The 27,539-nt window shown below is 48.0% G+C and overlaps 1 protein-coding gene across 7 annotated transcripts in view; it reads left to right on the top strand.

Annotated features, from left to right (window-relative positions):
• Positions 1–27,539, top strand: part of SNX13 (sorting nexin 13) — a 547,690-nt gene that overhangs the window by 376,594 nt on the left and 143,557 nt on the right. For all 7 annotated transcript variants that reach the window (XM_078663681.1, XM_078663683.1, XM_078663682.1 and 4 more), the window contains 2 exons: positions 1,958–2,065; positions 20,619–20,729. In XM_078663681.1, the coding sequence (XP_078519807.1) occupies positions 1,958–2,065; positions 20,619–20,729 (219 nt within the window). The remainder of the gene's footprint in view (positions 1–1,957; positions 2,066–20,618; positions 20,730–27,539) is intronic.

Here is a 27,539-nt window from a genome sequence, read left to right on the forward strand (position 1 = left end):
CCCAATGTCAAAAAGTCTATTGTTCAGCAGACTATGTGAGACTGTGTCGAAAGCTGCGGAAAGGTCACGTAAGATCAGTGAAGCAGCCTTTCCCTTATCAACTACTAGCCTGATGTCACCCAACATAGCTAACAATGTAGACTCCGTGCTGGGGCAGTCCATTACCCTGCTGTGTTTTTATGCTCTGACCCATCCCTCCAAGAAGGAAGAAATACTCCACTGTCTAAATCCTAAGAGGGCCTTGAGTCTCCATATCGGACCAGATAATACAGATAGGTTGATCAGCTGTTATGTAGTTTCTCTGGAGCTAAAAAGGGCAGAGCTGTGCAAATTAGATCCATCTCTCTAAGGATTATGGGCTGGCTAAAGAGCAAGCCCCAAGAAGGATTGTGTGCTCATTCCACTAGATCGAAAGCTGCTACGACTGCTCTAGTGAGCGCTCATTATCCTTCTTCTGGACAAATACTATACAAATGCTAGGCAGCCACTTGGGCGTCTCCTCTCACTTTTACAAATCATGACAACCAAGTCAGGCAGGATGGGTACTTTGTCCGTTCTGTCCTGCAGGATGTCCTGGTCTGAACCATTCCCCAGACACCACTTAGGGCGGTACTGCTTCGGTATCTATTCTCAAGTTGAGGAATGTGTGGTTAGAAGTCTGTATCAGAACAGTGATGCCTTTTCTGTTAGAGACTCTCTAACCAAATTCCTTGCTGACCTTCCCATCCTCCCCATCCTCCCCATTCTGTGGAATGCCCTCATTTAGTCTATTAATAAGATTTCAGAAATGATAAACTTAAACACTGGCATACACTGATTTTGAAGGCTCTGTGTCCGATGGCACGGACATGGATCAAAAAGAAACTGCCGCTATTTACCGAGGTCGTGCATATATTCCTTTAATTCCATAGGTCATAATTTAAAGAATTGGGATCTGCAAACGTTTACATCTCCAGAAGAATGAAGTTAGAGCTAAATCAGCGACTTTATTAGAGAAGGGCCAAGAGATATACATGCAGTCATAATTATGTTATGTATATTTAATTAGAGTCAATAAGGTAAGTGTAGAGGAGAATTATGCATGAAACTCTTCATTTGTGGTACATTTCCATATGTACTTCTCGTGGGGTTTGAAAACTTCTAAGTTGGAACTGTACGCATATCATAGGAGGGACCAAAAAATGTATATATTGGGGGATAGAATAGCAATACAAGTAAATAAAACCTTTCTAATTAATTATGGTGATGAATTACAGTGCAAGTTTTTTCAATGCCTCTTCACTAAAGACAAATCAGACGAATGCTCATCACTCTTTTCCTATCCCTTTACTTTCTAGCCAACATTCTAGAATACATTTTAACCAATAGTGTGTTTTCAATACCTAGTAAAGATCCCTTTCCATTTTAAAATAGTGTAATTCTGCAGTTTGGAGAAGTAATGTATCTTGTCCTTTAACTGGAAAGAATACTCCTTGCACCTCTCCACATTAACTGGTACTGAAGAGTTAGAAATACAAAATGATTTGGCTATGCATGTTTACTGGAAGCAAATTGCCCTCTCTCTCTATATTAAGTGTCAGGGTAATTTACTATCAAAATTTCACTCCTCCCAAAATTCGTAAAGGATCATATCTACTGTATCTGTCCTGCAGTTGGATAGAGTTTAGTGGCTTAGCGGCTAACTTACACTATCATATCTTTCTTAGTAAATGCTGTGTTTAGAGGTGGTTAAGGTGCAAAGAATGTTAACCAACATAAACTACAAGATTAATCAATTTGTACAAGGTGGTATATAACTACTCTTTACTTGCTTGTGTCGAAGCTCACCAGATCCGTTCACATACTTGTTCTACGACTGCCGTATTGTTTGTATGGACAAGTTTAAATAAATGTAAAAAACATGATGTTAGTTAGAAATATAACTATGCATGGTAAATGTTCTTTTACATTTTTACAGTTTGAAAATCTTGGCAGTATATTAAAGTTACCTGGGAAAAAGACATTTAATAACATGGATCGAGATTTTTTGGAAAAAAGAAAGAAAGATTTAAATTCCTATTTACAGGTAAGTGCATTCATTCAGTAGTGTTCCGTGAAATTAAAAATGTTCCTAGCAGTTACGCTCTCAAAGTGTGTACCGCAGTTCAAACATATGGTAACAATTTACTAATTATCTTAAATACCTTTCCAGTATTTCCAACTGTGTTTGCCACTAGATAGATTCAATACATTTACTGACTATGTAGATAGTATCACTAAGACAAAAATTGTGGACTGTTGTATCAATGTAATTGAAGATATAAAATGATGGAAGCCAAAATGCACCCAGGTCAAATTATTCAAAATAAATTCACAATTCCTATAAAGTCAAAGTGGGTAAGACTCTGACCGATGCCTTGGGCTTCGTGGTTGAGGTAAGCCCTTCTCTTATCTTGTTTGATATTATTTTGTCGCCCGAAGGTGTGCCAAGCCTTTCAGAGGTACAGAATAAATTGGTGTTTTATGTGGTTCTTCTGGCTAGGAGGGAGAGTTGTAAGTTATGGCGTCAGGTGGTACCCCAACATGGAGAGCTTGGTGGAACTCAGTAAGATATTACAGAGACCTAGATCAGAAAGTCAATGTAAATATAGAGAGAACAGAATTAGAGCTGTTTTGGAATTTGTTAGACCATTTAGATCCTGATTAAGCTACTTGATAGAGTCCAATGATTACACCTCTTGGTCAGCACATAATGTGTACTGCAGTGGCTCTCGTAAGAACACTAGCTGAGCTTGGAAGCCCCACGTTATAAGCAGCCGGGGTGGATCAGGCCGAGAGGTTGCTATAGCTACGGAGGTCATATGAGGATTAAAAAAACAAATTAAAAGCCAAAATGCACCCAGGTCTAATTATTCAAAATACATTCACAATTCCTATAAAGTCAGATACACATCTAGCTTGGTATATAGCAACATAATGTTAACTAAAATGCAATTGCTTACAGTCTTGATTAAACAGAATAGTCAATCTCATCAAAATAACTTAAATTCTGAAAGGTGCTATCTTTTTGAGTATCTTTCAACCTGTAGGTGCCTCTCCTGAATTCTACCATCTCCCCCAAAGACCTGAGGCTTCAATCCGTGCTGCACCTGCAAGAAGCAGATTTTGGTTACGGACCCACACAATACCTGCCTTTGATGTTTCGGATGCAAATATGATCTGAAGTCATGCAACAAATGCTCTCTGATGCAAAGTAACACCATTGGGGAGCGAGAGGGACTTCTGTATGCACAAGAAATGAAACTGATTACAATCCAAGTCTTGGGTCTTTTCTGATACAAGACTCCCGATCACAGTCCAAGACACAGTTGAAAGACAAGCACAGATTCCATGCCGGACCCCTCCCCCTGCTGATTTTACTTCAGGGAAAGACCTTACAGTTAGCACTTCAAGGGCCTGACTCCTATCAGTCCTTTGATTAGAATTCCATCCACCCATGTGTACCAATGCTGCTGAATTTCGCTGGCCATTTTAGACTCCCCAGCAGGTTGAGGCCTTCAAGGAGGCAGTGCTGCAGCCTTTTCTCATTACTCCAGGTCTGTTATGAGCACTTTCGGACCCCACTGTTCCATCAGGGCCTCTAATCAGACCTCCACTGGCAGGGTCAGCCCCAGTGCTGATGAACCTGATTGGGTCTCTGACAGGCTCCCTGCCAGTGCCTGGCACTACCTTCTCACCTTTGCCAAAGGCCGCGCTGATTGTGGTCCAAGGTACCAGTTCCGGATTGGACCACACCAGTGTTTAATCCAGAATAAAGTTTGACTTGTTCTTAGCTGATGTATCAATATAAGATTGTTAAAGCACAGTGTGAGAAGTTGGCCTGATGTGCAGTGTTCACTATTCTAGTGATCACTATATATCAGTCCAAACAACCCTTATTGATGATTGGTTGTAAGTCAACCTTATAGACCAGCTATCCTAGTAGCATGGATACGAGCAGTCTAAGGCTAAGACTCTAGAGGGCGTGTTAAGCCAGCTGTTTTACCATCACATTACCCCTTGAACACCCAGTGAAAGGACACCACACAAGTGTTATGAAAATAAACAATGTATTTATTAGAATCACAACAACCCTGTACTCTTTATGAGGACAGGGTGCTAAGCACACAACAAAACTCTTATGAAAATACTTAAGTTAGCACGTTATACACAAATGCCCGAGGGGCACGAAAAACCATATACTCTAAAAGTGGAATGCGAAATTACTAGCAGGTAAGTACAGTACTAATAGGCTTTGGAATCGCTAGGACTTGACTAGGGAATCGTTAGATTACTTCTAGGAGACCTAGGGGACTCGGGTGCAGAGTGTGCACTCTCACGCGGGATGCGGGACAAAGTCTATGGAAGCTAGTAAAGGCAAAGTTAGTGTTCACGGGCGAACCCGACCTGGTAGGGAGAAAACGACAGTGGATCCTGACCCTTGGATAGTGAGGCTATGCTGGGACACCGAAGTGCCGAAGTTACCTAGCCCAGGGGCTGCAGCTGCATAGGTCTGAAAAGACGTCGGGAATCTCGTTGCCGGACCAGGAGCCTGGAAGAAGGAAGTTGCTGGCAGGCGACCAGTGAAGAAAAGTTCGATGGATCCAAGCCTGGATCAAGGAAGAAGGAAACCTGAAAGCAGAGGGGACCAAGTTCTTGAATCACTAGCCAGTGATTAAGTGGGCACCAGGATGGCACCGGGCGAAGTCACCGCAGTCAGGTGAGTGGGCGCTGCTGGGCTCTGCAGTCTCTCGGACCAGGAGGCGTTGTCGGCGACCAGGATGGAGGTGCGAGCTGTCCCACGAAGGTTCTTGCTGTCGACGTCGCTGGACCCAGGATTGGGCAACAAGTCTTGGCAAATGCAAGGCCCACGCGGTGGACCTAAAATGGCGTCTTAGCCGGACCAGGAGGGTCCAGGGTACTTCTCCGATGGAGGGAAGCAAGGGCCAGTCTGGAGCAACCAGACTAGCAGCAGTATTGTCGTCGGGCATCGTTCGGAAGGCCACAAGCCAGCGGGCTAGTAGCCAAACAACGCGGTGAGCAGCAAAAAGCAGAAGGGCCCCACGCCGATCGTGGAGATGCTGGGGGGCTGCTCTTCGGTGCTGGAGCTGCTCAGGGTGGGGGCTTCTCGGACCCCAAAGCACTCACCAGGAAATTACTCGGTGGGCTTGCTGTGCAGAAGTCGTGCAGTCTTGGCGATGGCCGGTCCCTCGAGGTCTCGTCGCACCCACGGTTCTCAGCTGTGCTGTAGAGGTGGGTAGAGGTCAGAGGTGCCAGGGAAGCCGGGTCTCGTCGAGCTGGGCAGTCGGATTCCGGAGGAAGGACGTGCAGCAGACCGCATTGTTCTTGGATGGTGCCTGCGGATGCAGGGTGACTACTCCTTAGCCACAAGGGAGAATCTTGAGGAAGAAATCGTGAAGTCCTTTCGTGGAAAGTGGTATCTTGATTCCAAAGATGATCTGATTTGGAAGGGGGCCAGTCTCTACCTTTATCTTGGAAAAGGGGGCTGGCACGCGACTAAGTCCTGCCCTAGGGGTGGGACCAGGAGGGGGGTGGTTACACCCACTTTCTTGGCGGGCTTTTCCCCAGCACAGGGTCTGGAGTGTCCCTGGAACTGGTTTAAGCCAGCCTATGCACAGTGAGCACCGGGGTGCCACGTGCAGTCACCTTCCTCTGAAGCCCTGCCTACCTACAATACACAAAACCCTGTCTGGGACGGTGCTGGCACCGCCCCTGGCAGGAAACCCTTTGTCCTTATCTCCTGCTCTGGGAGGACTCCCAGCAGCAGGAGGGCAGACTTGTGCCTCGGTGGCAGCATCCATTTTGTGGATGCTAAGGCTCTGTCTGACTTTTAACCGGGTTATAGGTTACATGCATGTCGTGTCCCTCTAGAAGGGTGGAATGCTAACCCCGTCGCCAGAATTGGCGAGGGGTTAGTATTCCAATTCGTATGACACCTTACTCGACATGTTTTGATAAAGCGATACCAGAGTTGGCATATAACCGCGAGGATTATAATGCACTTAAAAGTATATGGTATGCGATATCATGGAAACGGCTAAGGGATGGATCCCGAAAGCCGCAGACAGGCTCAGCTCATGCCAGAGCACCATCTCACACGATTCCAAGCACTCTGCCTTCAGGATTGTTAAGGCCTGTCATAGGAGTGACTGATAGGAGATCTGTGTGTCCATTTTAGGGTTAGATATAGGTATACTATATCTAAAGCAAAGGGTGAGTACACCACCTTGCCCCAGCTGTCGTGCAGCCAGTTGTGTCAGTTTAGTTAGTCAGCCCAGGGGTGGCATAATACATGCTTCAGCCCCTGGGAGACTTCTGGGTACACCTCAGCCCTGGGTACAGGGACTTGGAGAGGGCCCAGTGCCAATTCAGTACCTGAGTACAATTTGGATAGAGAGAACAGCTAGGCTGTGGGTCTGATTAGCAGGCCCACAGCCAGGGAAAGTCGTAAACCAGTGCAGCAAAAAGCAAAAATCTGGGTGATCATAGGATTGCAGACCCTACTCTCCTACACACAGCCCTTGGTATGGGAAGATTCTCAAGTAGTTCCATTGCTCCAACATTGGTGGTGTAAGGGTGTTTGTGTCATGTTCAGATACAGTGTAAGGCCTTCAGAATGTTCCACGTGACGAGGATGATGCAGAGGTGTCAGATAATTTGCAACCTCATCACTATAGTGACACTCTTCTATATTTGTGCCTTCAAAACTCTAGTGGTGGGGCGTGGCCAAGATGGCGGCGTGAGCGGATGTATTGCTCCAGAGCTCCCGCTGACGGCCTGCTACAGTACCGGCTTTTGGCTGTAGAGTGCACCTTTCCCGCGGGGCAGAACTGTGAGGCCCTGCGACCCTCGGCGGCACAGAGGGGTGCCCAGACGGCGGAGCTCCTAGGGATACATAGAGGGCAGTGACTGACACGGATAGTTCTGCGCTGTCGAGGAGACAGAGGGCGGCCGAGCCTCGGTTGTGCATAACTAGCGCTCCAGCTGCGGATTCGAGAGAAGACAGGCTGCCCCCGACTGCCATTTTGTGTGGGTTTCTTCCGGGCTTAATTATACACAGAGGTGGTCAAGGGCCTGGTGGTGATACTAGGGCCCTCCCGCTGCACGCCAGCGAGGAGGAGGTAGGGGGCATTGCTGATGGCCCACAGGGGATCGCTGGACAGACGAGAGGCCGGGCGGCCGCTGCCCATCGGAGAGGAGGTCCCGGGGACCCAGAGAGTGAGAGAGACCATGATCTGGGCACACTCCACGCGGACCAGTCTATGGAGCACCTGCACGCCGGGGGACCGCCTACTGGGCCAGGAGTGAGGAGGTGGAATCCGGCTGCCAGAAATGCGAGAGAGGTGGCGGCCGCCATCTTAGAGAGCCTGGGGTGAGAGGGTGGCCTACTAGAAGGACTTCCGCCTGGTCCGAGCATCCTTGCCGGGTGAGTCCCTGAAGGATAAGGGAGTACGGACAGTTCCGGTGAGCCAACATCGGTGCTTGGCATTGGGGTTGCTAACAGGGACACAAGACGGGCACTACCCACTGCAGCGGGGTGCGAGCTGAGGCCCCGGTGGCGATTCTGGGGCCCTCCCGCTGCGGCGAAGTTGAGAGGAAGACCGGTGACACTGCCCGCGGCCCAGAGGGGGGCACATGACAGCAGTGAGGACGGGCGGCCGCCGATTGCCGAATTGAAGGTACTGGGGAGCGGGAGTGGACTCTGTCCGGACTTGCTTACTGGGCCCGACCCGAGATTCGCCCTACAGCGGAGCTCCCTTGCTTTGCTAGGAGTGGGGGAGTGGAACTTTACTGGCAGCACTACACTGGAGGCGCAGCCGCCATTTTGAGGAGAGTGGAGTTAAGTTGCAGCCTGTGGGGGGGCCCCACGGCCTGGTTCGGGCCTCGCGGCTGGGTGACCCCCTGAACGGGGACTGAGAGCGGCCTAACTTGGCGACTCCAATGCGCACCTTGGCATCTTCGACCCGGCGGAGACCCAGGGGGAGCATCACTCGTCCGCACAGGAGCACGCCGAAAGGCCGCAGATGAGCCGGTCACTGGTTGAGGGGCCCAGAAACCTAGCAGAGCACTCCTGCGTCTGAACCAGCGGTTGGTGGGGCCCGGTTGCTGGAGTAACAGCCTTGCGGGCATTCCCACAGCCCGCCAGAGACTTACTTCAGGCAGGTGCCCTCCCCCCATCTTCTTTTTTTGTTTAACTGCACCTACGCGACAGGGAGGAGCGGTGAGTGAGATCATAACAGACGGCTGCGGGCTGCCCCTGGGTTCCCCTGATAGCACAAGGCCGAGGGGCGGATCCGCATTGAAACGACCGACTGGGAGAGGTTGCTGGCCCCCGCTGTGGATCATACTGCTGCAGTGACATCCTGACCTACCGGCCTCTACGCTGCGAGGCTTGACAGCGCCGTGTGCTGGATAGGGGCTGGTTGGCGCGGACCTGGCACCCAGAGTGGATGTGGATTCAGTACCTTGGAAGGGACACTGTCAGGACACAGGCACCCAGTATCAGAAGAAGAAATCCAGCTATTGTGCTATACACCGTGGGCTGAGGGAAGATACAGCCAGGGAAGGCACTCGCCCCAGCCGCCTCAGGGTCACATCTGGACTCAGTTCTGGGCACGACATTTCCTCCTCTCGAGGACGCAAAGATAAGACCCTATTTGCGAAAGTCCAACCAGTCAGCAGGCTACCGACATGGCGGCGGCTGACCGCCCCACACCCGAGCGAGGCGAGGGTTCGGAGCCGATCACTAAGGCGTTTCTAGAATCCATGTTCGTTGCACTGAGGGAGGACATCCACACACTCAAACGAGAGTTCACCGCGGAGATTAAGGACGTCCGCAGAAACATGGATGGAATAGGCGAGAGGGTCGCTGAACTAAAGGACAAGGGCGACGGGAGAGACACGGAATTTGCAGCGTTGCAACAGGAGGTCCTCAGAATTCATGACCAACAGGTGGACATTCAGACACCCCTCGAGGACCTAAAAAACTGCTCCCGGCGCCACAACATCCGGATCCGAGGTGTCAAGCTGGCCGATGATACGAAGGTACACGAGGGAGCTTTTCAATCACATTCTGGGCAGACCTCTCAAGACAGAATTATGCCAGGACGGAGCACACTGAGTGGGCCTCCCCCGGGCCCCGCCGTCAGACACCCTGGTCTGCGTCCAGGACTACCGCACCTAAGAAGATCTCTTCCAAAAAGCGTGCCAAATGCACCCCCTGATGTTCCGCTACCAGATGCTGGTCTTATATCAGGACTTGTCAGCCCTCACCCTCCAAAAACGCAGAACCTTCATGCCCATTACTGCACACGTGCAGCAACGCAACATTCCTTCTAGCTGGGTCCATCCATTCCGCCTGGTGTTTCGCATGGGCAATAAACGATACCAGCTGCGTTCCTTGTCAGAGGCTTGTCGATCACTGGGAGTGGAGCCCCCCACGGAGAAGAGCAGCGACGAGACCCTTAAAACGGACATGGATGACTCTAAAACCCAATGGCACCAGAAGGGATGAAGGCGCCGCCCCAGGAAACCGCCTCCTGCAAAAATAACGAAGGGTCAGCAGTCGGCACTTGAGACTGTCTCCACGGAACTGTCCAAATCCCAACCGGGCTGAACATTGTAGTTACGAAGGGCCGGCTAACAGACTTGTTTCAAGCCTGGGTCGTGGCGGGAGAAGGGCTTTTTGATTCCTTGTAGACCACTCCATATTGCCTTATTTCCATTCACCGACAGATGATGGACAGTGTGTTAACAATTTCTCTTTCAATGGGCTTTCCAACTCCTGGTAGACTACCCCGAATTGCCTCGTTTTCAATCATCAACGGATGATGGACAATATGTTGTTGTTCCCTTTATTCCATTGGTTTTTTTTTGGGGGGGGGGGGGCGATCCAGTGTTTTTTGTCCACTTTCGTCTTAGACGGAGTACAGATCCACATACACATAGGGCTCTGAAACACATGTCTACTCCGCGCTGTCGTAGTATCAGATCCTACCGAGTGATGGTGCCACTTCGGACATCGAGACAACTTTAAAAAGATAGTTGATTGAATTTGCCCATAAATCTATACATTGTGCCAGCTGGAGGCTTCACAAGGTCAAGCTGGTTTTGACATTACACGCACGGCGACTTAGGCCAATTCAAATGGTCCAGCGTCGGTTGTTTGGAATAAAGTTACCATACAGGCTTTAACTTATGGAGCCTTGGTCCTGATGAGAACTCTTTAAACAGCACGAGTCCGAAACGCGTAGACTGTATTTTTGAGCCATAAGACTGTTTGACCAATTGTATAATTGTTGAAATGTTCTTGAAAAATAGTCTATGGCATACTGTGAATAGTATAATTCCAGTGTAAATAAGGTGTGATGCTTGTGTATGTATGAGAGTGAATGTTTGGAGAATAAATTGATAGAGAATATGAATAGAAATGCTTTGTTGATAATGTTTTATGAATATTTTGTGTAATGTTGTATATGTTTTGTACAGATGGTGTTCAAAAAACAAAAAATTGGTGAAATTATAACCAAAATAATGAAGTAAGAGTAATTATAAATAAAAGAGATTGATTCAGACAAAGTAAGTGTAACGAAACATATTGTTTAATTTGTATGTCTCGCTCAAAATCAAACTAAACAAAGCATACAGTATTGGCATTCTTTTGTTAACTAGTAGTATCAGATCCAGCACTTACCGTAAATGTGCAGGGTCTTAATAATCCGGTGAAGCGCAGGGGCATCCTATCGGGTCTGGAGGCTACTCAAGAGGATTTCCATCTATTGCAGGAAACTCACCTTTTAACCAAGGACTGTCACCGCCTCCGATCCCGAACATTTCCAACCCAGTTCTTCTCCTCAGGCCCAAATAAAACAGCTGGAGTGGCTATCTTGGTGGCCCAACACTTTAAGGGGAGGTTCTACATAAGGAGGCCGAAATAAAGGGTAGAATTTTGGCTTATAGATTTGCCTTGGGTAACTTAACATTCACCATTCGCTCCCTATACGCCCCGAATGATGGCCAAGAAAAATTCCTGCACTCCGCTCTTACTGAAGCAACAGCCACGACTGACCCCAACATCCTCCTGGGGGGAGATCTGAATCTAGTTTTTGATAGTAATTTGGATAGATCCTGTCAACCCACGCATCAAGCTGGCACTCTCTCCACAGAGGGTCTGGCCCGTCTGCGTGACCTGGGTCTACCGGACTTGTGGCGTAGCTTCCACCCCCAAAGTCGAGAAAACTCCTACTTCTCCAGTGCGCATAAAACCTACGCTAGGCTAGACAACCTCTTGGCATCATCACCCGTACACGCGCTTACGACCGGGGTTGAAATAGGAGTTGCCTCCCTCTCAGACTGCGCACCTGTACTTGCCACTCTCACACTTCCTCCCATACAACAGCCATCCAGGGTATGGCGTATTAGGGACATCCTACTGCACCACGAAGAAGTAGTTAAGCGTATTCAGCGCTCCATCAACGATTACCTATCTCACAATGCCAACACTGACAGCACCCTTGCAACGCAATGGACAGCACTCAAGGCAGTTATTTGGGGGGAGCTGATAGCCACTTAAGCAGCAGACAACATAGAGCGCAGGCGTAAGCGGAAGGAACTCGCACAACAAACTAGGGAGTTGGAACAAATGCACCAAAGAACGGGAGCCCCTCGGGTATGGCGTCAACTTAAAGCGGTGCGCCAGCAGCTTGCGGCGCTCGACCAAGACAGGGCAGAATTTGCAGCCTGACGCTTAAGACACACCTACTATACAGGGGATGATAGGTGCGGGCGACTCCTTGCCCACAAATTACGCGAAACCTAACAAAAACAGGTGTCCAGGAGATCTGTCGGGGGGGATGGTAGACGTGTCTCGGAGGATATAGACATCGCTGATGTGTTTTGTGATTTTTACACTGACCTCTACACCTGTTACCCACTGGAGAAAAAGGAAAGACTTTTTATTTTTCATTGGATCATTTACCAAATATAAATATTCTGTACGTTGTCAGTTTCTGTAGGAAAGTAGTATCCGCTTTCATGGTCACCCCCTCTTTTTTCTGGTGTCATTATGTTTTGCTGACTAGTCTGATTGGAATCCTGCTAACCAGAACCCTAGTCTCTTTGCTTCTTCCCTAAATTGGACATGGTGAGTACTTGGGTACACTCCAGATTGGCTACCGGGGTACCCTTGTAGGTACCTAGTATATGGTACTAAGGTACCCAGGGCATAGGTACACCGGTGGTCTCCCATGGGCTGAAGCATGTATTACGCCAGCCATGAGAGACCACTCAAATTGTGACTCCAGGCCTGCCATTGCTAGCACCACTTATGACAGATAACAGTTTCACTACATCTGAGATCACTACACTTAAAACCCATAAGTCACCCCTAAGGCAGGCCTTTCAATTCTGAAGACTGAGTGCTGGGTCCTAAGTGGGAGGGTGCCCCTGCATGAGGTGGGCGCCCCTACAACATTCGGAGTCCTTTCTTCCGGTTGTAAGTGCATCAGCCATTATGACATATGGAGTGGACAGGCATCATTACGCGATGACCAGCTCTAAACTGGCTGTAACAAACCCTGTCATGTTGGAATCATACCCCCACGCCGTAAAGGGTGTGTGGGGGTATTATTCCATGAACTGTAAAGCTCCTCTGGGAGGCCCTCAGTGCTCCCCGGTACTAGCTTTCCAAAACCGGAGAGAAAGCTAGGGTTGCTGCCGACCAGAGACACTTTTCTGCCCTCCTGCTGCTGAGCCAAGCTCGAGCAGGGGAAGGCCAAACAGTAGATACCCTGTCACAGGGAGGTGTGACAACCTGCCAGACCAGGTTTAGTGTATTGGGGCAGGGTGGGGGCGCTCACCAGCACCACTGAGACTGCTTGAAGAGCATAATTAGTGCCCTTCTTACATACTCCAGTTCAACCCAGTTAAGGGAGCCATTGGCTCCCTTACTGCCGCAAAACTGGACAAAAATCATGGGAGTATCATCCCCACTGTCCAGACCCTCCCCAGGGCGGGACACCTGAATCACTTCAACCCTCTCCTAAGGGCACTTAAGGGCTTACCTGTGGGTGGGTCCCTAGATTCATAGTCTGACAAGATTCAGATCACATACCACTTCAACTTCGACCATCTGGACTTGGCTTTGGGAACCAAGGCTGCACCAGGGAAGAGCCCTGCTGCGCCTGGTCTCGTCGTCCTGCTGGTCTTTTGCAAAATCTGTGCCTGTTCTCCATTCAGGTTCTTCACCAGGCCTGTGGACATCCAAGACATCTGAAGGAATCTCTCTTGGTGAGGTTCCTAGATGCTCACCATGAGTGGTTCATTGGGTCCCCAGCTCTTCTACTTCTTCTGGGTCTACTCTTGTCTCCAGTCGTGGTTCGCATTCCACTATTTAGTATATTGTTTGGTCTCCCCCTGGAGACCACTGTGTATTTGTGCTAATTATGTGCTCTATTTCCTAAGTATCATGTGTATTGTACTTGTACCTCCGGGTAGGAGATAATACAATGTGTTAGTGAGTGTTTGTAATAAAATACATATTTTTATAGCTACACTGTGTGATTCTTTTTTCGCTTAACCTATACCATAAGATTAAGTAGTGGTAAAAAAAGATAGATGCTTTACACTCCTTCTGGACTAAACCTGAAGGCTTCTCTCCACAGCTACCACTTGGAGAGCTTTCTAAGGTTGTCTAAAACCACTAAAATCACCATAAGGGTTGCTTGGGTTAGTACAGGGTGTTACACTTACAAAAGTGAGCACCATATACTAAGCCAGCCTCCAACAGTTTCAGTTACTCATATGGTACTACCGGGGCCTGGCCTAGAAGGAATGCCTTACGATCAAAATGTAAGCCATGCCTTGGCCATAAGGTCTTCAATTTCGGTCTTAGCTTTAGGGCAAAATTTGTTTCTGACTCGACAGGGTTCGAACTGAAAACTTTTGCTAGTCAGAATTTGTAGTCCTCCCTTACTCCTTGAAGACTGCCACCTATGGGCTGCATTGTTTTTTTAAATTACTCATGAGAGTTTTAGCCCTGTTTGTATTTAGGGAGATTTTAAAATCACACCATTTGACCCCCTTGCCATCCTAATGAGCTCCTTTTTATCCTCTGTTTTTGTCTTATTTCATTTTGAGCTTTTTGTGCAAAAACTTTACATGGACATTCGGTGATTTACATCTTTATTGTCTTTGTCCTTTGATGCTGCACATATCACGTCATGTATTTGTGAGGACTGCCTTTCTGCCCTGGCATGGTTATGAAAGATGAATCAAGAAACCCTTGAGCGTGCTTCTTCAACCCTGTAGACTGGACCATTGTGCATCTCCAATCTGAAAGAAACACGTAGTGATAGATTCCATACCTTAGAATTACTACTAGGCGTCAGACTGGATCAGGACATTTTTGTCAGCAGTACCCCTGCGCGTCGGACGGTGGCGTTGTGCGCCTCCGCGTCGTGATAGCTGGGTTGACGTTGCGGCAGCTACTTAGACGCCGCCCTCGCGCGCTGACGTCTGTGCTTTGTTTTTCTTCACAAGCAAGCGACGATCTGGGAAGAGCACGTACCCCCAGTCACTTTTTGACTGAGTTTTTTCGAGGCCTTTTACCTCATATCTCCTGAGTCGATCGACTCCTGGTGTCGTAGGGATGCCCAGTTTTATGTACTGCAGGGACTGTCACCGCGGGATGTCGGTGACAGACCCGCACCGCGTTTGTCTCTAGTGCCTGGGGCGCGACCACCACTCCAAGTCATGCCCCGAATGCCGGGCCATGGCGCCGAAGACTTTCCGTGAGTGGTCCCAAAAGTTGATGGAAGTCCAGCAGTCGGCTCCGCGCCACTCAAGGTCCCGGTTCCTTGGGAGGTCGAGGGACCGGTCGCAGAGCTGTCTCCATCGTTTGTCTGGATCTAAGTCTTCACACTCGGGGTCAGGTAAGTCGAAGCATTGCAAAAAGAAGTCGAAGAAGCGCCGTCGCTCTTCGACTTCCCCTTGCCCGTCGCACCTGAAGGTGCAGGTGGTGCCACCCCCTTGGCTCCAGCGGAGCCTGCGACGTCGCCACCGGCCTACCCTCCTTTTCTGGGTCCGTCGGTGACGCCCGCTCAGGTTCGAGTTTCTTGCTGCCATGGACAAACTCGTTGGTGCGCCCTTTGTGCCCTGTGGGCCCGACTGGGATTCCTGCCCTTTCGTCGCCGGTGGCTTCGGCCCCGGTGCCGCCGGATCACCCTGGATACGGGCTCCGATCCCGGGTGACACCGGTTGACCTCATAACACTTCCACCGGTGTCGACCCCTCCTCCGGCACTACCTCCGACGTCTGGTGCTACCGCCGACGTCCACCCCGTTTTCAGCCCCGAACCGGATGGGGCGCCTTATCAGCGTTGCTCGACGCCTATTCCAACGCCGATGGTGCCTTTCTACTAGGGGTGGGCGGCAAATTCTGTTCCACTCTCGGAACTTGCGAAATTTCGGCATTTTCGCATTCCGCGTGGAACGTGAAAATTTCAAAACTTCCGTGATCTGCAGCGGAACGGATTTCGGGGGGGCATGAGGTATTTTTAAACCTTACCAGGAAGCACTTGCAGGAACCAGAGTGTCCACTCCCTCCCTCTCTTTCTTTCCGTCCGTCTCTACCTCGATCTCAATCCTACTGACTTGCTGGCAAACTTCCTCCATTTGTTCCCCAGTGAAATGGATCCAAAATCGAATGAAACTCTGTTGCTGTAAAAGCAGTCTGTTTCTTTAATATTTCTCTTTCAAAGTGCAGCGTCTGGATGGAGAAGGGCAAAAATAAAAAGTTTAAGAAAACGTGAAAAATAAATAAATAAATAAAGCACGGCACGTTGGCCGCAAAGTAAATAAATGAGTAAAGCAAGACACGGCTGGCGCAGCAAAATCTCAGCGAGCACCGGGAATTTTGAAAAAGGCAACTTTCCAAATCCACCCACCCCTCCTTTCTACCCCTACGTCCCAGGCTATTTTCAGCCTGTTTCACAGACTTCAGAGGAAGGGGAGGACAGGGAGGGGCCCGAGGACCCTCTCACACAACAGTGTGACTATGATCCGGACTGGGCAGAAAATTTGGGGGATGCCAGCGGTCTCGACACCTCATCTGACCTTGGCATGCTGTCTCCTCCTTCTGTGGCTACGAAGGAGGGAGCAAGTTACGCAGTGGTGTTGCGTAGGGCGGCCGAGGCCCTCCACCTCGAACTCCCTACGGTGGCCATCAGGACTAACCTCCTAACAGAAGTGCTTCAGCTGGCGGAAACCTCTTCGGAGCCCTTGCTGCCTTTTAATGATGTGCTTTCGGGCGTTCTTTTGGGCACTTGGTCCAGGCCCAACACAGGGGCTCCTGTGGACAGAAACGTGGCCCGACGCCATCGCCCGGCTCCGGGTGACCCACTCTTCCTCTCCTAACACCCCACTCCTGAGAGCTTGGTTGTCCAAGCCTCTGCTTCCCAGAGCGCGTTCCCTTCCGCACCTCCAGATAGGGAATCCAAGAAGCTGTTTTCATCTGCCAGCTTAGTGCTGCGGTCGGTGAACACTGCATGCCTCTTCGGCCATTATTCCCACTCTGTGTGGGACACAGTTGCGCAGGTACTGCCCCACTGTCCAGAGGAGGCCCGGACAGTACTCTCCCAAGCTACAGCAGCTGGGTGAGATGCAGCTAATTTCACCATTTGTTGTGCGCTTGACTCCACTGACTCGCTGGGCAGGGTGATTTCCACAATGGTGGCTTCAGTGCCACGCCTGGCTGAGGACAACTGGCTTCTCGGGGGATGTCCAGAACACTCTGATGGACATGTGCTTTGATGGCATTCGCCTTTTTGGCCATAATGCAGATAGTGCGTTGGAGCGCTTTAAGGACTCACGGGCTATGGCCAAGTCTTTGGGCCTGTCGGCCACTCGGCCTCCTTCACCTTCCGCTGTTCTCTCCTTTCGTGGCCGCGGAAGGGGTGCCCCAACACATTCCTTTCAGAGCCACAGGCTCGTGCAACAACAACCTCAGCGTGGCCGAGGACGTGGGAACCACGAAGACGTTTCTGGGTGCCAGCGGGCAGGTCAGTCCATCTCCACCTCCACTCCCGCAGCATCCACTTCCAAGCCTCCCTAATCCGTCCTTTCAGGCCCATCAGACACCAGTGGGCGGCAGGATTCGCCATCATCTCCCCCACTGGTGCAACATCACCTCAGAAAAGTGGGTGCTGCAAATAGTCCAAAGGGGCTACTCCCTCCCCTTCAAGACTACCCCTCTAGCCATGCAGCCTCAATACCACTGCATGTCAGGGGACCATCTTGCGCTTCTTCAGCAGGAAGTCACGGCCCTCTTGGCCAAGGGGGTCATCGAGCGCCTTCCGTTGCCAGAAGTAGGTCGTGGTTGTTATTCCCACTACTTTCTGGTCCCCAAGAAAGACAAGGGCCTGTGTCCTATCTTGGACCTCAGGAACGTCAACTGCTTCCTCCGGAAGTAGAAGTTCAAGATGTTGATGCTAGCTCAGGTCTGGTCTGCCCTCGACCCTGGAGACTGGATGGTAGCGTTGGCCTTGCAGGACGCATATTTCCACATCCCCGTCCTGCCGGCCCTCCGGCGTTACCTGCGGTTCACGGTAGGCCACGAGCACTTTCAGTTTACCGTGCTCCCTTTCGGTCTTACCAGCGCCTCTATGGTGTTCACGGAGGTGATGGCAGTGATCGCGGCTCATTTGCGCAGATCAGGGGTTCGTCTTCCCCTATCTCGATGACTGGTTGTTGAAGGCGGGCTCGCCCCAAGCAGTCGTCTCCCTCCTCCAGACTACGGCCGACCTCCTGCACTTGCTGGGGTTCTACATCAATGGGCCAAAGTCACACCTGATTCCCTCCCAGAAGCTCCTCTTCATAGGAGCGGTTCTGGACTCGGCACAGTTTCCGGTTTATCCTCCCGAGCAGCGAGTCCGGGATATTCAGGCTATTATTCTGATCTTTCAGCCTCTATCCCGGGTTTCGGTCAGGATGACCTTCCCGCTACTGGGCCTGATGGCCTCCTGCATCCTGCTATTGGATCATGCCAGATGGCATATGCGAGCTCTGCGGTGGGACCTTAAGTTCCAGTGGGCACAGTATCAGGGCAACCTGTCCGATCATGTCCAGATATCGGAGGGCACTGCACGACAATTTCAGTGTTGGCTCACGAATCGCGCATGGGTCAATGGCAGATCCCTCTCCCTTCCCCATCCGGAGCATACAGTTGTGACGGACGCGTCCCTCCTGGGATGGAGCGGCCACATGGGAGAGGCGGAGATCAGAGGCCTCCGGTCTCCGGACTCCATATCAACTTTCTGGAGCTTCGGGAGATCCGGCTTGCACTGAAGGCATTCCTTCACTCTGTCAGCGGAAGAGTGGTGCAGGTGTTCACGGACCACACCACCATCATGTGGTACTACAACAAACAGGGCGGGGTGGGGTCATGGACCCTATGTCAGGAGGCTCTGCGCCTCTGGACTTGGCTGGAACACCAGGGCATTTCCCTGGTGGTTCAACACCTGGCAGGTTCTCTGAACGTCAGGGCGGACAAACTCAGCCGTCGGTGCATGATGGATCACGAATGGTGTCTGAACTCTGACGTGGCGCAAGGTCTCTTTCAGCAGTGGGGAGAGCCTTGGTTAGATCTATTCGCCACAGAAGAGAACACGCAATGTCATCAGTTCTGCACATTGGAATTTTCAAGGTGGCACTCACTACGTGACACTTTTTGTCACGAGTGGAGTTGTAGTCTACTATAATCCTTTCCGCCTATACCACTTCTACCCAGAGTGCTGAAGAAGATCAAACGCGACTGGGCCCAAGTCATTTTTGTGGCTCTGGACTGGGCTCGAAGAGTATGGTATCCCGAGCTATTCAGCATGGCTATCGGTCCCCCGATCCGACTGCCTCTTTGGGAGGATCTTCTGTCGCAGCAGCAGGGGACGTTCCTCCACACAAACCTATCCAGCCTCCACCTCCTTGCATGGAGATTGAGCGGTGGCAGTTGACATCTTTTGACCTGACTCCATAAGTTTGTAATGTAATCTTGGCAGCCTCCACTAAGACGGTATACGCCTGCAGGTGGAATAAGTTTGTGGCATGGTACACAGCAAAGGCAGTGTATCCCCTTTCTGCCCCTCTTTTAGAGGTCCTTTAATTCCTACTTTCTTTGGTCCAGCAGGGCTCTGCTCTGGGCACTATCAAGGGCTATCTCTCGGCCATTTCAGCCTTTTTACAGCTTCCAGATCAGCCTTCCCTTTTCAAGTCACCTGTTGTAAGTAGGTTCTTTAAAGGCATGACTCCTCTTTCCCTCCTGTTCCTTTCATAATGCCTCAGTGGGACTTGGACCTGGTTCTGACATATCTGACGTGTGCTCCCTTTGTGCTACTTTACAACTGTCCTCTTCGTCTTCTCACTTTAAAGACTGCTTACCTGGTTGTCATCACCTCTGCCAGAAGAGTGAGTGAGCTCCAGGCTCTTTCTTCTAAACCTCCTTTTCTCTCTGTCCATCCGCACAAAGTTGTTCGAAGGACTCGTCCATCTTTTCTGCCAAAGGTTGTCACTGCCTTTCACATCGGGCAGACCATCACTTTTCCCACCTTCTTTCCGCCTCCGCATCCCTCAAAGAGGAAGAAATGCTCCACCGTTGGAACCCAAAATGTGCGCTCTCGTTCTACCTCAACCGCACACATCCGTTCCGGGTGGATGACCAGCTCTTTGTTGGCTACGTGGGTACCAAGAAAGGTCGGGCCGTGCACAAGCGGACCATCTCGCAGTGGGTCGTTCTGCGCATAAAGGCTTGTTATTCTTTGGCTAAAAAGGAGCCTCCAGTGGGGCTACACTCCCATTCTACCAGGGCGACTGCAGCCACTACTGCTTTGGGACTGGGAGTTCCCTTGCATGACATCTGTCAGGCAGCTATGTGGGCCTCATTGCATACGTTTACCAAGCATTACTGCCTGGACAGCCAAGTCCAGAAAGACGGCTTCTTTGGCCGTTCTGTTCTCCAGGACTTTCTGGTGTGATCTTGGTTCACAGACCCACCACCGGGGTTGGTATTGCCTACGACGGACGCGGAGCCGCACAACGACACCTTCCGACGCGCAGTTGTACTGCTGACGAAAACGGATCCAGTCTGACGCCTGGGGGTAATTCTAAGGTAAGGAATCTTATCACTACTAATGTTTCTTACAGATATATCATTACCGAAGGTAAGTAACTTGTGCGTCATGCAGATTTGTCAGGGCTATTGTTAAATTTGTACTGTGCTTGCAAAAACATTGTATTAAGAAGTGTATTAAGCAACAGTGATTGGCAGCCTTTCAAGAGTAAATGCCTAGGTTTGCTTGTGAAAAAACAAAAGAATTAACCAACCGCCACTTGAAAGTTGATATTTCCACTTAGAAAAACTGTTTGAATTGGGGGACTGTCTGGTTAGCTATTCTCCGTAATATATGATCAGCATGTTCAACATGCATACCACAGACCTTGAATAGTTTTTCAAAGATGATCTTAAAGAAAAATGTGGACTATTTAAAAAATGCCATATATATCAACTGTTTTGTTTTTCTTTTTACTGTTTAGATATTATTGAATGCGGAGTTGGTGAAAGCTTGTCCAGAAATAGCTCAGTGTGTACACAGCTTTCTTGAAAACAAAGCTTATAACAAAGGAAAAGGGGATTTTGCACGCAAGGTAAACATAAGCATTTAATAAACATTTTAAGTGCATTTTCTTATATAGGTTTCTTTGTTTCCCCAGAGCTTATTAATGAAAAATATGTTCAGTGTAAAAGATTTTTTAAAATTGATTGAAATTCCTGTAAAGCAGAGATGCATTATGGTCAACAACTTGCAAGTTAACTCCTTTTTGTTTATCTGACAAGTTTGAGGTTAGTTTATACAAGTATAATCCAGCTTCTGTCGGGCAGATAGATGACCTTCAACTGGGTACACAGTTTAGTTCACATAGTCTGGTAAATAATCATTAATAATCTTCATGGACAACGTCCATTAATTTTACCACATCAATATGAATTACTTTGTTTGTGTTTAATAAGGGTTTGGTTAAATCCATGGTTGCAGTTTGTACTTTGTTGGTGTTTTGTGGTGGATCAGAATCAGTACATCAGCCTAGCATCATAGAATGAGCAGTTCATGAGAGGTGTGTTCGGCCATCAATTCGAGGCATGCCCAAATTGTTGAAAGGATTGACATCATATCTGCTCCTGACTATTCTGCTTTGGGATAGCTGGCCATTTCCTTCTATTCCAACATAAACAAATGCGAGTCCAGGAACTAGTTAAAAATTCCTGACCACACTTAAACACCTACTGAAGGTAAAAGACCCAGTCACAGACCAAACACTAAAGTTTGAAGTGGGGGCTACATCCGGCTTCTTGGAGTCAATTCAAATTCAATTCAAAAAGCTTTTATTCGATTTGTACATACAAATCATACAAGCATAATAAAATACATAATTAGGATATTAAAATCGCCATATGAACACAAATAAGAAAAGGAGTAGGAAGATGTGCAAAGGCTAGTGTGCACAATTAAAAGATAAACTTGCCTTATTTTAAAATCAACAGACTGTTACAAAAGTACAAGGCATTCATAATGAACAGACAGGAAATCAATAGGGTTTACTTAATAAACATTTCCTGGCAACTGTACATTTCAATTTAAATAATCATAGCATACTGTGAGCATCAACAGATAAAAATGATACCTTAATTACAAAAATTAGTATAAAACTTGGAAACATATAAATACAGACAGGATTGTAAAAAGTAATAGCAGCATAATACAATTCCTGGCAGCTGTATTACATAGGTACAGACAGGTAAGTATAAGCGATGTTAAAGTACAATACTTTTCCTGGCAGCTGTACACTTCAAAATAAAAGTAGCCAGAAAGAAACAAATATCCTCGTTCTCCAGTGAGGATAAAAGTATCAGTGCAGTTTCTGTGGTACGAATGTTATACTTTATAAAAATCGGTTTAAGGTATTTTATCCTAAAAAAATGAAAAAATTTACAAAAAAGTAAAAAGTGGCAACTACTCTGGCGGGAAATACTGTCACACGGGCAGGGTGTCTCTGATCTGGCTCTCGTGTTTGGGAATGTAACCAAATGATGAACAATACCCAATCTGACACGTGTTAATACATACTGATGAGAGGGACGGGTCACGTACACAAGGTAGGGTTGGAGCCCCGGAATTAAATTCAGGTCCTTATAAAATTTCACGGTAGATAGATTACCAGAAATTTTATCTCGCTCTGCCTTTAGAAAATTTAGAAATGTTGTCTTTATTTCTTTTTTTGAAATAGAGACAACCTCTTCTGGCTCAAGAAACACATCAATATTAAAAAGAAGAAGATACCAGCGATGGATGTATCTCAACCACTGTATGCGTGAAGAATGGTCCAAACCTATACAGTCAAGAATAATATCTTGAGTGAATCGAGTCTCTGGCTTAGCCCAAATAGAGCGCCACAATAAAAGTGGCCGAACTGCTGCTAAGTCAGAAATAAACTCGACCCCGACCTCTTCGTGGATCAATTGAACAGCGGCAGAAGGGGGAACACATAACAACCTCCTTAAAAACGTATTTTCCTCCTTCAGTAGGGATGTGCCTTCGCTATGGCCCCATACACCTGCCCCATACAGTGCAGAAGAGACACAACAAACATTATATATATTCATCATGTCTGGAATGCTGCGTGAGCCAAGTTTAGAGGCAAATCGAAAAATACTGCTGGTGGACCGCAGCATTTTTAGTCTAATAGAATCAAATTCTGAGGTCCAAGTCCCACTATTATTGTATGTAATTCCCAAATAACAAAAGGATTTAACATGAGTCAATTTTTCTTTATCCATGAAAAAGGTATGTTTTGACTGCTTTGCTGCCTGACCGCATGACATAACATACGTCTTAGTTTTGTTCACTCGAAGCCTCCTACCTTGGATAAACTGCAAAAAATTATCAATTAAACGCTGGAGGCCAATCTGTGTTCGAGATAAAAGAACAGCGTCATCCGCATAAAGTAACAGCGGGACGGGTTTCCCTCCAATCAGGGGAGCATCGGCTGGGATGTCAACCAGAGAACGGTCAACATTATTGATAAAGAGGGAAAATAAAAGAGGAGCCAAAACACATCCCTGGCGTATGCCCCGTGAAACTTTAAAAAAAGGGGTGCATTCGCCTAGGGTGCCATAGCGGACCTTACAGGAGAGTTTTTCGTAAAGTCTGGCTAAGAAATGGACGATTTCCCTCGGTGCCCCTGTATCAAGCAAAACCTCCCAAAGAATAGCGTGGTTAACCAAATCAAAAGCGCTACTCAAATCAGCAAAACATAAAAAGAGATTGTCATTTTTTGCCACAGTATATTTGTTAATTAAAAGGTCCAAATTTACACATTGATCCAATGTGCCCACACCTTTCCGGAAACCGTATTGGACTCTAGTTAAAATATTCGAATCAGTTGCCCAATTTTCTAGCCTTTTGAGCAAAATCCTACTCATTACCTTTACAGAGGCGTCCAACAAGGAAATTGGCCGATAATTGGAAGCCTCTGATTTATTACCTTTCTTATGTAAGGGGATAATAACTGATTGACCCCAAGTAGAAGGGAAATTAGTTTCTGCCGCACAATTGAATAACCTCACCAGGATGGGAGCCCACAGATCTGGTTCATCTTTGTATAAATCCAGCGGGACCCCATCAGGGCCAGGTGCCTTGCCTCCTTTACTAATAGAAATTCCTTCATGGCTTTCCTCTAATGTTATTCCCAACGGGAGGGGTAGCCAAGGGGTAGACTCAGGGGACAATGACTCAAGGAGTAACCCTTCCGGATTAAAAATTTTAGAAAAGTGACTGACCCAATCGCTGCATGCCACATATGATGTTAGTTCTGGAACATCTTCTTTATTGAGAAAAGGACTATTAATTGTTTCCCAATAAAGTTTGCAGTTTTTGGTCTCGGCTGCTTCTTTCAACTTATCCCACGCCTCAGTCTGTAATGCCCTTTTCCTATTATCAATTGCTATTTTATATCTAGACCTAAGATATTTTATACCCTCCTTATCTCGTGGTTTGGTACCTAAAGCGTTCTTAAGTTCACGGAGGGCGACTATACAGGTCTTGTCAAACCACCCCTGCTTCGGACCACTATTAGATGACGGGGCCTTAGTAAAAATACCATCAATAATACAATTCATGGAGACAAAGTGGACTAATAAGCAACCTGGGTCACAATCGTTATCTAAACAAGAACTGATTTGGTTCTTACAACTGGTGAGAACCTCCTTCTGCTTGGCCTTAGAATTAATTCCAGTCCATTTAATCCTAAGACCCTTCGGTCTAATGGGTACTAGGTCAGTAGAGCATTTTTCGCCTGAAACTGTCGGGGTACCATGCCCTAGGAGGGTAACACGAATGCTGTTATGGTCGCTGAGACTTTCTTCATTCACATACAAGTCAGTAAAGTCTCCACTGCTAGACAAAAGAATATGATCTATAAATGATCCTGCATCTCTACCTGTAAATGTGGGGCATATTATTGCCCGGTTATTTATGTTACAGTTTAACAGGGTCAAGTCAAGTGTGACTAGCATGTTATTTAATGTAGAACCGTAACTGCAGTGTTGGAAGTGAAGAAAATCCTCCCTCACTCCCGAACCCCCCCAATGACTACTCATAGCCGCTCCGAAGCCACAGATATTCCCATTGGACAAATGGCAGGGCTGCAAATTAAAATCCCCTGCCCAAACAACCTCAGCCTTTCTTTTCGAAATGCCCAAGGCCTTGGTAATTTCCTTTTCCAGAGGCGGTAGAATATCTCCTCTGGTAGCATCAAAAATGTTGTTGTAAAAATTTACTACAACTAGGTCAATACTCTTCCTGCACTCTACCCTTAAAACTTGGCTGTGGGTCCCAACTGTCGTACTACTTTTGACTGTACAATCACACAGCTTGTTGGACAAAAGCATCAAAAGGCCCCCCTTGGCCCTGCCCGAGCTAGATTTAGTAGCTTTAAGGCAGTGAGATGTATACCCTTCAATGTTAATAAGGTCCAAACACCACGTTTCCTGCAGAAGGATTAGGTCTAATCCCTCCCCAATAAATCTGGTCCAGAAGGGTGAACCTATTTTACTAGCAAGGCCAGCAATGTTCCAGGAAATAAGGGAGAGTCCCGCTGGCTTACCAGTGTCGCCAAGAGTAGTCGACTCTGGCTGGATTACACGTGGTGGGATAGGACTATCTTCCTGGAGATTGGTATCTAGGCCTAATCTGGGGGTAACGGTAGATGTACATGCATCAAGGCTATCCCTACATAATATATGCAAGAGGGGTATTGGTGATGCCACTATTGGGGATTCAGGAGGTGTAGGGAAAGGTATGGCTGGAAGAACACTCTCCTTATCTTTTTTGGACGTAGAGATATTTGAGTCTGAAGCTTTGGTAAAGCTGAGTCAGTCTACCTCGTCTAACACACCATATCTATTAGGATGGGCGAATTGTGAGTACGGGGGATCAAGGGAAGGAGGCATGTCCTGCCATGTTTGTTGCCACTGGGGTTTAACGGGTTGTAGGGGCTGAAAAGGTTGCTGCCACTGATGAGCAAACTGATATGAAGGTGGGGGATAATGAGGGGGTTGTTGCCACTGGGGACTAACATGGTGTGGAGGAAACGATAAGGGATGTGGTAGCTGCTGCTGATAACTAGCATGTTGTGGAAAAAAAGGTGAAAGGTGTGGTGGTTGCTGCCAAGGTTTAGTGATATGTTGCGGAGGATACACAGATCCTCTATTGCTAGGAAAAGTAGAACGAGGAGGATTTGGTCTTGATGGCATGGGAAGAAAATAAGACAAAGGGAGTGGATTGATTTGAGTAGCAGGACCACTGTTAGGTGCATTACATATGTAACTAGCTGCCCCTATATCCCTAAAATTAACTGTAATTACGTCCCCTACTATTGTTTTCTTACTTCTGCCCACCCAATCCCCTCTACGCACAGTAAGAATTTCACCATTCATATTATTAGGTAGAGGTTTATGTAAGTGGAGCCACTGAGCGCATTTATTCCTTAACTCAACAAAAGTTTCTTTAGCTCCCTCCTTCAGTGGGGGAACTGCTGTCAACACGACCACAAAAGGGGAGACTTCTGGTGGCAGGCTGATTGACTTAAAACGAGCCTGCTTTGGCTTAAAACCTTCAGTCTTATTTGTAAGGATAGGTACTGAAGGGTTGCTAGACTTTCCTGCAGCATCTTTTACTTGTGAAGTGGTGGTTTTATTTCCATCGACAGAATGTTGATAAGTCGAGATAGAACCCACCACCTTCGGAGTGGGTAAAACTGGGGATTGGACAGAATTATTCCCTGTTTGGGACAAATGTAATAAAGCTGAATTCCCGGTAACCATGGTTGCTTGTGGATTATTTGATACATCTTTAGGGAGCTGGACACAGGATGAGCATTTGGAGGCTGCTTCTGTGATCCCTTGTGGCTGAACAGGCCCTGGCCCGTTCGTCTTATTGGGCCATTTCGAATGCATTAAAGACGTGAGCCTGTCTAGTTTGGAAATTAAAGGCTTAATTTGTGCTGCTATTGTGGCCTCAAGTTCCAATTTAAGATCTGTTACCATATTATGAACCCAGCAGGGTATACCTGGTGCTAATTGCGGGGTAGGTGATATCAGGTTATGGTTCCTAACTGCAACTTTTGGTTTTTCCTTGTTCTTACTCTTGGACGTAACTTTTGGAGGAATGATAACCCTTCCCCCAGAATCTATAAGTACAGGAGCTGTTGCCACATCAGTTAGCCCATCCAGACACGGCTCCGCTTTGCCGGGTGACTGGCAGGCTTCTAGATCTGGGGTATCCTCCAGATCGACAAAAGACGGATCCGAGTCTGATAGGGCGACCGATAAATCCACAGCATTCGGTACAGTCAATGCTCCAGAAGTAGGCAGAGGTAAGGGTAAAGAACAATTATTCGATAACTGCTGGGAGGGTGATTTAGCATTTGCAAGAGAGCCCAAAGACGAACGCTTTGCGTTCGCAAGATCCAAGGAGACTCTTTTTTCTAATAAAACAATGCTTTTATCAATAGTTTCATTCACCCGTGAAATAAAAAGGTCTATGGGTCCAGTCACCTGTGCTACCACCGTAGCTTTTTTGGTACAGCTTCTGGTTCTGTTGCGCATGGCCGACATCTGTAGCGCGAGGACAGTAGAAGATGGTGATATAGCTAGGAGGCGGCCGCCGGTGTAACAGTACACAATAAAACACACAGTTCCGCCTATCTTAGCAATTGATTGAGGGCAATAAGACAAGGTTCAGGGCCAGGGCCGTCCTCTGCCGTCCTTGAACGGCCTTAAACGGCCCGCTCTTTGCCCGGTCTTCGCCCCGGCCTTAGCCCCGCGCGCGTCCCGCGTGCGCGTTACTGCCGCAGATTATATGGGAAGGTCAGGTGGAGGGGCGGGAAGAGGACCAGCTG

The sequence above is a fragment of the Lissotriton helveticus genome, chromosome 10 (genome assembly GCF_964261635.1).
Source record: "Lissotriton helveticus chromosome 10, aLisHel1.1, whole genome shotgun sequence".
Lineage (NCBI taxonomy): Eukaryota > Metazoa > Chordata > Amphibia > Caudata > Salamandridae > Lissotriton > Lissotriton helveticus.